Source organism: Petromyzon marinus, chromosome 61 (genome assembly GCF_048934315.1).
Source record: "Petromyzon marinus isolate PM22_M1 ecotype Great Lakes invasive population chromosome 61, UKy_Petmar_22M1.pri1.0, whole genome shotgun sequence".
Taxonomy (NCBI): domain Eukaryota; kingdom Metazoa; phylum Chordata; class Hyperoartia; order Petromyzontiformes; family Petromyzontidae; genus Petromyzon; species Petromyzon marinus.
Window position 1 is genome coordinate 10,127,378 of NC_133727.1, and position 10,940 is coordinate 10,138,317.

At 48.3% G+C, this 10,940-nt stretch overlaps 1 protein-coding gene across 6 annotated transcripts in view; it reads right to left on the minus strand.

The window, feature by feature from the left end:
- Positions 1-10,940, minus strand: part of TBC1D19 (TBC1 domain family member 19) — a 41,378-nt gene that overhangs the window by 24,942 nt on the left and 5,496 nt on the right. For 3 of the 6 annotated variants that reach the window (XR_012930055.1, XM_032977115.2, XM_032977114.2), the window contains exons 2-5: positions 3,816-3,888; positions 2,037-2,082; positions 769-835; positions 378-452 (exon numbers count right to left, since the gene is read on the minus strand). Coding sequence is in view for 4 of the 6 variants with exons in the window: in XM_032977115.2 (XP_032833006.2) it covers positions 378-452; positions 769-835; positions 2,037-2,082; positions 3,816-3,888 (261 nt within the window). In the remaining 2 variants the exon portion in view is untranslated. Of the gene's footprint in view, positions 1-377; positions 453-768; positions 836-2,036; positions 2,083-3,815; positions 3,889-5,311; positions 5,618-10,756; positions 10,908-10,940 lie in introns of those variants that run through there. The other 3 variants (XM_076053540.1, XM_032977116.2, XR_012930056.1) reach the window with 3 other exon arrangements.

Sequence of the window (10,940 nt, forward strand, 5' to 3'; positions counted from 1 at the left end):
CCTCGCCTGGTATACAGGAGATCGTGGGTTGGATCCTGACCTTGACGCCTGCTGTATATTTGGAGTTTGCGGTGTCTCTCCCCATGGTCACGTGGATTTGTCTCTGGGCCCTCCAGTTCTTCCCTCCGCATTTCAAATCAACGTCACGAATTTAAAGTATTTGGCTGCTATACATTTCCACGTGAAGATTATAAGCCGCTCCGTTGAGCTTTCATTTTTGACAGCCAGCTCGCTTATAAAAAAAAAAAAACGAGCTATGTAGCCCAAGAGGGCCTTACTTGGTAAAATAAAAAAAGTAGTTTGGCTTAATTTTCCACCGTGCCTCAAGCTTGAGCTCGATCCCAAACCCCCCCCCCCCCCTCCCACCCCCCAAATACCTTCTGACAAAGAGTAACTCCGAGCTCCGTGCACATGCTGTTCAAACTCTTCATCACCCGCTTCTCCCACTGCGCCTGCCGATGGGGGAACAAACGGAGGAGCTGAAACCAACAAGCGTCACGGCGGCCCAGTGGTGGGCACGCTCGCTGTGCGTACGTGCGTGCGTGCGTGCGGCGAACTTCTTTCGCACCGCCGTACGTAGCCAACCGTGCGAGGTGCGGGAAGAACGAACGATCGTAACGCAAAAAAGCAGTTTTAGCGAAACGAGTTCGTCGGTCCAGGCGATGATTTAAAAGTGCGCAGCTCCCAGCGGCTTCCTCGTATCGGAAAGGGAGGGAGGCGCTGCTCCCGCCGCGGGACGCGTGGCTGCGAGTCGCCGACGGGAACCACCTGTGCTCGCCGCATGTACGCCACGGGCTCCTTCCTCAGCTCGGGTGGCAGCGCAGCGCTCGGCAGCCTGGGCAGGACGAGGGGGCCACCGCGGGACGTAGGTTCAGCGTAAACAAAGGGAGAGTAAAAAAAATAATTTAACTAATCGCGCGCGCATTTATTCTGCAACGCTTTCCGGCAAGCGGTCGGAAGTTATTAATTCGTGAAAATAATGGCAGTGGCATGGCCAAGTCCCCTGGAAGCAACAATTTATTTCAACTAAACTATTTCGTTTTAAATATCACATCCCGATTATGTTAAACAATTGTTTATTTTACCACGTGAGGCCCACTGAGCTTTTTTTTCAGAAGCAACCTGGGCCACAAACGATAGCTCAATGAAGTGGCTTATCGCGTGGAAAATGTACAGCAGCCAAATAATCCAAACGCACGTTTCTATACGTGGAGGGAAACACCGGAGAACCTGGAAAAATCCACGTGACCACGGGGAGAGAGAGAGACACGCAAACTCCGAAAATACAGCAGCAGGCATCGTCAGGGTCGGGATTGAACCCACGACCTCCTGTATACCGGGCGAGGTAGTTAACATATCCTAGCCACCGTGGTGATGATAGAGAGAGAGACACGCAGACTCCAAATATACAGCAGGCGGCGTCAGGGTCGGGATCGAACCCACGACATCCTGCACACCAGGTGAGGGAGTTAACATCTCCTAGCCACCGCGAGATGAGAAGAATCTTACGTAAGAATCGAACTTACTTACAAAGTTTACTTCTCGCACTCCACTACTCCCAATGCAATCATCTGGCTCGGCCACCTCAACGTCAAATTACAGCTGTTGCTCGACATCAACATTAGCCAGACGAAGAAGAAGTTCACCTTGTATGTTATTTTTTTAAATCAAAGTTATCATGACCCACCCATGACACAGGCAGGCAGACAGACAGACGGATGGAGCCAGTGCATTAAATTTTCCAACCTTCGTTAAAGGTCAGGAGATATTTATTAACGCACGTTACGTTACACCATGTATTTTCTGTGTATGCACCATGCGTTGTCCGTGTGTTTGTGTATATGCATCAGTGGCAATTATCTGAACCGGTTCTGGGCATCTCCTTAAGTAAGCGCCTGCAACCCAAGCATTCAGACACTCAATTATCCGTCGAGCTAATGAGATAGCCGTGAGACAGAAACCCATTCCAACAAAGGTCCACCCCCCTAGAATTGTAATGTAAAAAACGAGATTGCAAATATAAAGCCGTGACTCACACGCTCATCTCTCTGTAAACAGCATTCTGGAGTTTCGCTTTCCAACCTGCAAACAAAATGCGCAGACAAACCGACCACGCTCCACGGTCAAACAAGGCGCACAGACATCCCCCGTGCGACCGCTGTGCGCGGGTACACGTACGGTGCACCTGGAACCCTCTTGTCGATCCACTGCTGGACGGGGGGGCCTCCACGCACCGCGTGGGTCGCGGGGGTTCAAACCGACCGTACTTCAAGCCGGGTCGGCGCTGGGTGAGGCAGGGATCGCACGCGGTGGGAACGTGGCAATGGGGCGGGGGGTGGGGGACAGGTATGGGGGCAGTCACACGCTTGCCGCTTGCCACCACGACTGGGAGCACACGCGTTGTTCCAACACTTCAAATGTTGGACGAGTGTTGGGAGGGCAGGTGTTGAGAGGGCAGGTGTTGGGAGGGCAGGTGTTGGGAGGGCAGGTGTTGAGAGGGCAGGTGTTGTGAGGGCAGGTGTTGGGAGGGCAGGTGTTGAGAGGGCAGGTGTTGTGAGGGCAGGTGTTGGGAGGGCAGGTCTTGGGAGGGCAGGTGTAGGGAGGGCAGGTGTAGGGAGGGCAGGTCTTGGGAGGGCAGGTGTAGGGAGGGCAGGTGTAGGGAGGGCAGGTCTTGGGAGGGCAGGTGTTGTGAGGGCAGGTGTAGGGAGGGCAGGTGTAGGGAGGGCAGGTCTTGGGAGGGCAGGTCTTGGGAGGGCAGGTGTAGGGAGGGCAGGTGTTGTGAGGGCAGGTGTTGTGAGGGCAGGTGTAGGGAGGGCAGGTGTTGAGAGGGCAGGTGTTGTGAGGGCAGGTGTTGTGAGGGCAAGTGTTGGGAGGGCAGGTGTTGAGAGGGCAGGTGTAGGGAGGGCAGGTCTTGGGAGGGCAGGTGTAGGGAGGGCAGGTCTTGGGAGGGCAGGTGTAGGGAGGGCAGGTGTAGGGAGGGCAGGTGTTGAGAGGGCAGGTGTAGGGAGGGCAGGTCTTGGGAGGGCAGGTGTAGGGAGGGCAGGTGTAGGGAGGGCAGGTGTAGGGAGGGCAGGTGTAGGGAGGGCAGGTGTAGAGAGGGCAGGTGTAGGGAGGGCAGGTGTTGTGAGGGCAGGTGGGTGTTGTGAGGGCAGGTGTTGGAGGGCAGGTGTTGAGAGGACAGGTGTTGAGAGGGCAGGTGTTGAGAGGGCAGATTTTCCCTCGCTTCATTGTGGGTTCGGTTTGTGCGATTTTGCGTATAAGCGACTAAACTATTTCCACTCAAAATTCGCGGTTGGGTAAGTCCTCGTTTAAACTAAAACTATTAAAACTTGTTTTTATTTTACCAGGTAAAGCCCACTGAGCTGTGTAGCTCTCTTTCAGAAGCAACCTGGCTATCACAAATGATAGCCCCACGAAGTGGCTTATCGCGTGGAAAGTTATAGCAGCGAAATACTCTAAACGCGTGACGTTGATGCTAAATGTGGAGGGGAAAACCGGAGGAGCCGGAGAAAAATCCACACGACCACGGGGAGAGAGACACCGCAAACTCCAAATATACAGCAGCAGGCGTCAGGGTCGGGATGGAACCCACGACCTCCTGCATACCAGGCGAGGTAATTAACATGCCGTCACCACGGTAGATGTGTTCATCGCCATTTACAGATACGATCCCTCCCCATTTTAGACACTATATAAATACATGAATTATACAGCAATTGTAAATCATTGCAAGCCTAACAGCACAGGGGAACCTACTGACGATTCATATGCAGCCGGTATGCAAAGCTATGTTCCCACGCAGGCGTGCATGTCACCTGACTTCTTTAAGGCATTCCTGAGGTCTTCGCTCAGAGTGGAGAGCCGGACGTCGTCACCCTGAACCTCTTTCTGAAATCAAGCAGAGACAAAATTCACTTCGTTCGTTTCTGGCCAACAACACCGACGACAATGCAGCACAAATAAACGCACACCGTGTCAACCCATCATGGTTTACCCCGTATTCCCGTACAGGGAAATTGGGTTTTCAAGTCCACGCGGCGTACAGCCGTTTCAATACGGGCTTTGTAGGATGAACGTTGAGATTTATAAGGGGCAAGGGGTTACCAATAAGGTCTGAATTGGTCTGCAATAAGGTAGGGCACTGATAAGGGGTTGATAGATATGTTATACACTACACTATACACTGCTATACACTACATAACTATACACTACACTATACACTACACTATAAACTACACTATACCATACTTGTCAACCCACATAGTTTTACCCCGTATTCTTGTACAGGGAAATATAATTTTCAGGTCCACGCGGCGTACAGCCGTTTCAATACGGGCTTTGTAGGATGAACAAAGAATCGGTCTGCAATAAGGTAGGGCGCTGATTATGGGTTGACATGTATGCCAGCGTCTTAGGGAATCCAGCACAGTGAAAGCAACTGCAGCGTGAGATGTACTGAATACACGGAGTCTGACTGCCGACCTCGCCAAGTGAACATCAACCTATCGTCACGCCAACTCCGACCATCCTCGCACCAGCGGGTGTTGGCTGCTGGCCATCGAACAACAACGGTGGTCACTGCATCGCGTGGCGCTTTGCCAATGCGCTTCTGCGACCGTCCGATATGAGGACGCCACTCGGGCTCTGCACTTTTAAATCATCGTCGAGATTGAAAACTCATTTATTTAAAACGTATTCTTTTCGCTCAGCTCACTGTCCTTTCCCCGGCCCTCCGATGAGCACGGTTGGCTACGTACGGTGCGAAAGGAGTCCAACATGCGTGCACACACGAGGCATTGCAACTAGCACAGCGGTGTGAACTTCCCCGCAAAGACGAAATGCCCAATTGCGAAATGCTAATCCCACGTGGCGGCATATCTGCAGACAGGTAGCCCGATTGAAGAGACTGCGGCTGACCGTGCCAAGTTACGGCACCGAGATGAGACATCACGATGATTGCCAACCAAGTGGCATTAGTGGACACTGTGGAGGGGTGGAACACGGTGTTTTGCGCCAACTATGTTCGAATCCAGCCACGGCTAACATCAGTGGCAAATGCCACATGAGCCAGTCTTGCCCCTCCTCCTCTGCCCCCTCCCCCCACCTCACCAACCCGCATTGACCAGGGTGGTGAAGTATGGTCAAACAAACAGCAACCACAACAAACGTCCGTCTATATCGGGGGTGGGGAACCAATTTCTGCCAAGGGCCATTTGGATATTCATATAAAATCATTCGCGGGGCCCATACAAAATCATCAACTTAAAAATTAGCCTGTTATATTTGGTCAAACATTTACTAGTTAACTCACCCCTAATGTGGGTGGGCTGGAACCGCTTCTCTTTGGCGAGGCGCGGTGATGATGTTAGCCGGTGTTGACGATGTTGCTGCTACTCGCAACTGCTTCTCCAGGTTTGCGCCCTAGATTTATTGAATTTCGAGTCCCGCCTGCGGTTTGCCTTGGCGGGGCCACACCAAATGATTTCGCGGGGCCTTGTACGGCCCGCGGGCCGCCGGACGTTCCCCACCCCTGGTTTCGATGATTTGGCTGCTATAAATGTCCACGTGGTGATGATGAGCCGCTTCGTTGAGTTATCACTTGTGGCCCACGTCGCTTCTGAAACAGAAGCCAAAAGCTCAGTGGGATTTTTTTATTTATTAAAAAAAATGGGTGCTATGTTTACCTTTCCTACACTTTGCACTCCTATCGTGTTTTTGTATTGTTTGTTGTTGTAACTTTCTGACGTGGACATCTGTGGGGGGAAAAAAAAGAGCTTTATAGCTCGTTGGATTCTTCCAGTAAAACAGACTAGAGCCGTCGTGCAGCCCTCTGTGGCGGTGCTGACGTCACCACGGCGCTTGCGCCAGGCTAGGTGAACTTTGAGGCCACGTGAAGTGTCGGAGAACCGTTTTAACGCGTTGGCTATTGCGACCAATTATTATCCACAACGTTTGTTTGGGTTTAGATCGCTTCAATATGAATGCGTCGTTAAACCCGCCACCAGCCGACACGGCCAATCAGTAAGGTCTGTCACGTAAACAGATCGTGGCCAATTCGTTACTAGCCGAGCCACACACCAGCGGTCAGTGTGTTGGAGAGTAAACCCACCGCAACATTCACAATTCTAATAATAATAGGGCTTTTCCCCTTTTTTCTGGAAACAAAACTGAAACCTTTATACAAGGATTCATGTCGGCATTAACCACAATACCTGCAGTCAAAATGCAAACAAAAAACATACTATGATAATATATGTGGCATGGTCCTTGAAACTGATTGGTCCACACCAAGGGACGGCTTTCTTTTGAGCCTCGACCCAATTGGTGCTCGACCTGATGACGCCAGAAGGCGTCACACAGCTCAAAGACAATGCACTATCAAAGTAATGAGGGCTCGGGGTGGTTAATGCCGACATGAATCCTTGTAAAAAAAAGTTTCAGTTTTGTCGCCAGAAAAAAGGGGAAAAACCCTATTATTATTACATTTTGGTACTGGCAAAGGAGGTCTAATGATTCACAATACTAGTAACCGTGACGTTTCGCTGCCACCAGCTTCATCAGGCGATGACCAGAAATGTTGAGGAATCCTCCTGTCTCAGTCTTAGGGGCCGTCCATGAATGACGTCACGCGATTTTGGACGATTTGTGACCCCCCCCCCCCCCACTTCGTCACACGGCGTCACAACAAGTCAGACCCCCCCCTTCAAATATGACGTCACAAAGCTCTGCCCCCCCCCAAAATAAAAAAATGCTTCAAATCGCTTAAAACTATTGTCATTGTAGTGCGTATTTAATGTGGCGCTACACTCTGATGTTGTAGGAGAAAACATTTATTAAAAAGTCTAATTAAGTAGAATGTATTCTTGGTTATATCGGTAAAGTCACGTAGAAGGGAAACAATAAAATAATAAAATATTATTTTATTACATATTATATATATTTATTATTTTATTGTTTCCCTTCTACGTGACTTTACCAAAAGAACCAAGAATATGAATCCCTGCAGTCACGAAAGCTTTAAATCAAAATTTAAGTAGAACGTGTTGTCGATATTTAAAGTTGCGCATTTTAATGTGACGTCACATTTCTCAAACCACCGCCCCGCCTCGTCACACATCGTCACAAATGTCTGATTCCCCCCCCCCCAGGTGCGTGACGTCATTTATGGACGGCCCTCAATAGGGTGCGAAGACCAGAGTTGGTAGTTAATGTAGCCATGTAAGTTACAATGGATATCTATTATTATTAGTTGGGTCATTCACAGTTAATCAACATGCATAATGTACGTGGCATGCCTTTAATGTACATTGTGTTAATCTTCTACTGTGACGTCGAAGGCGCCGCTGGTTTGGCTACGGATGTTGTGAGTGTAGGGGGAGATTGAGAAGCATCATCACCATCCATGTTCAATCCACTGCTGGATGAATTAACCATCATCAAGATCCACGTTCAATCCACTGCTGGATGAATTAACCATCATCACCATCCACGTTCAATCCACTGCTGGATGAATTAACCATCATCACCATCCACGTTCAATCCACTGCTGGATGAATTAACCATCATCACCATTCACGTTCAATCCACAGCTGGATGAATTAACCATCATCACCATCCATGTTCAATCCACTGCTGGATGAATAAACCATCATCACCATCCATGTTCAATCCACTGCTGCATGAATTAACCATCATCACCATCCATGTTCAATCCACTGCTGGATGAATTAACCATCATCACCATCCATGTTCAATCCACTGCTAGATGAATTAACCATCATCACCATCCATGTTCAATCCACTGCTGGATGAATTAACCATCATCACCATCCACGTTCAATCCACTGCTGGATGAGTTAACCATCATCACATCCACGTTCAATCCACTGCTGGATGAATTAACCATCATCACCATCCACGTTCAATCCACTGCTGGATGAGTTAACCATCATCACATCCACGTTCAATCCACTGCTGGATGAATTAACCATCATCACCATCCACGTTCAATCCACTGCTGGATGAGTTAACCATCATCACATCCACGTTCAATCCACTGCTGGATGATTTAACCATCATCACCATCCACGTTCAATCCACTGCTGGATGAGTTAACCATCATCACCATCCACGTTCAATCCACTGCTGGATGAGTTAACCATCATCACCATCCACGTTCAATCCACAGCTAGATGAATTAACCATCATCACCATCCACGTTCAATCCACTGCTGGATGAATTAACCATCATCACCATCCATGTTCAATCCACTGCTGGATGAATTAACCATCATCACCATCCACGTTCAATCCACTGCTGGATGAATTAACCATCATCAAGATCCACGTTCAATCCACTGCTGGATGAATTAACCATCATCACCATCCACGTTCAATCCACTGCTGGATGAGTTAACCATCATCACCATCCACGTTCAATCCACTGCTGGATGAATTAACCATCATCACCATCCACGTTCAATCCACTGCTGGATGAATTAACCATCATCACGATCCACGTTCAATCCACTGGTGGATGAATTAACCATCATCACCATCCACGTTCAATCCACTGCTGGATGAATTAACCATCATCACCATCCACGTTCAATCCACTGCTGGATGAATTAACCATCATCACCATCCACGTTCAATCCACTGCTAGATGAATTAACCATCATCACCATCCATGTTCAATCCACTGCTGGATGAATTAACCATCATCACCATCCACGTTCAATCCACTGCTGGATTAATTAACCATCATCACCATCCATGTTCAATCCACTGCTAGATGAATTAACCATCATCACCATCCATGTTCAATCCACTGCTGGATGAATTAACCATCATCACCATCCACGTTCAATCCACTGCTGGATGAGTTAACCATCATCACCATCCATGTTCAATCCACAGCTGGATGAATTAACCATCATCACCATCCACGTTCAATCCACTGGTGGATGAATTAACCATCATCACCATCCACGTTCAATCCACTGCTGGATGAATTAACCATCATCACCATCCACGTTCAATCCACTGCTGGATGAATTAACCATCATCACCATCCACGTTCAATCCACTGCTGGATGAATTAACCATCATCACCATCCACGTTCAATCCACTGCTAGATGAATTAACCATCATCACGATCCATGTTCAATCCACAACTGGATGAATTAACCATCATCACCATCCACGTTCAATCCACTGCTGGATGAATTAACCATCATCACCATCCACGTTTAATCCACAGCTGGATGAATTAACCATCATCACCATCCACGTTCAATCCACTGCTGGATGAATTAACCATCATCACCATCCACGTTCAATCCACTGCTGGATGAATTAACCATCATCACCATCCACGTTCAATCCACAGCTGGATGAATTAACCATCATCACCATCCACGTTCAATCCACAGCTGGATGAATTAACCATCATCACCATCCACGTTCAATCCACAGCTGGATGAATTAACCATCATCACCATCCATGTTCAATCCACAGCTGGATGAATTAACCATCATCACCATCCACGTTCAATCCACTGCTGGATGAATTAACCATCATCACCATCCACGTTCAATCCACTGCTGGATGAATTAACCATCATCACCATCCACGTTCAATCCACTGCTGGATGAATTAACCATCATCACCATCCACGTTCAATCCACAGCTGGATGAATTAACCATCATCACCATCCATGTTCAATCCACAGCTGGATGAATTAACCATCATCACCATCCACGTTCAATCCACTGCTGGATGAATTAACCATCATCACCATCCACGTTCAATCCACTGCTGGATGAATTAACCATCATCAAGATCCACGTTCAATCCACAGCTGGATGAATTAACCATCATCACCATCCACGTTCAATCCACTGCTGGATGAATTAACCATCATCACCATCCACGTTCAATCCACTGCTGGATGAATTAACCATCATCACCATCCACGTTCAATCCACTGCTGGATGAATCAATCAATATCCATATTAAATCCACTGCTGGATGAACGCTCTCCTCAATCCACCCGCCTAGGCAAAGGAACTTCGAACCATTTAAAATCCATTTAACTGTCATCCCCTTGCCGTGATAATTATTATTATGAACTTGATTTGAACACAACATAGACACAATCTGTCTGTGTTGTCTCTCTCTGTGTCTCTGTGTGTGTCTCTCTCTGTCTCTGTGTTGTCTCTCTCTGTGTCTCTGTGTTGTCTCTCTCTGTGTCTCCGTGTCTGTGTCTCTTTGTGTGTCTGTGTTGTCTCTCTCTGTGTCTCTGTGTTGTCTCTCTCTGTGTCTCTGTGTTGTCTCTCTCTTTGTGTCTCTGTGTTGTCTCTCTGTGTCTCTGTGTTGTCTCTCTCTGTATGTCTCTGTGTGTCTCTCTCTGTGTGTCTGTATTGTCTCTCTCTGTGTGTTTGTGTTGTATCTCTCTGTGTGTCTGTGTTGTCTCTCTCTGTGTGTCTGTGTTGTCTCTCTCTGTGTCTCTGTGTTGTCTCTCTCTGTGTCTCTGTGTTGTCTCTCTCTCTGTGTGTCTGTGTTGTCTCTCTCTCTGTGTCTGTGTTGTCTCTCTCTGTGTCTGTGTGTTGTCTCTCTCTGTGTGTCTGTGTTGTCTCTCTCTCTATGTGTCTCTGTGTGTGTCACTCTCTGTCTCTCTGCGTGTCTCTCTGCTTGTGTGTTTCTCTGTGCGTCTCCGCGTCTGTGTTTCGTCTCACAAATGTAGCTCTACCTGATGACGCTTGCTTGGAGTCGCACTCGAAACGTCGTATTCCATAATTTTATTCATTTTCCTTCTGCGCGACTTCACCGAGAGAACCGAAGGGCACTTTATTTATTCACGATTACGACGATTATGACGACGACGATCCCAATGGGACAGCGACGCGCGCCTTGAGAGACAGGGAGTGAGGGGG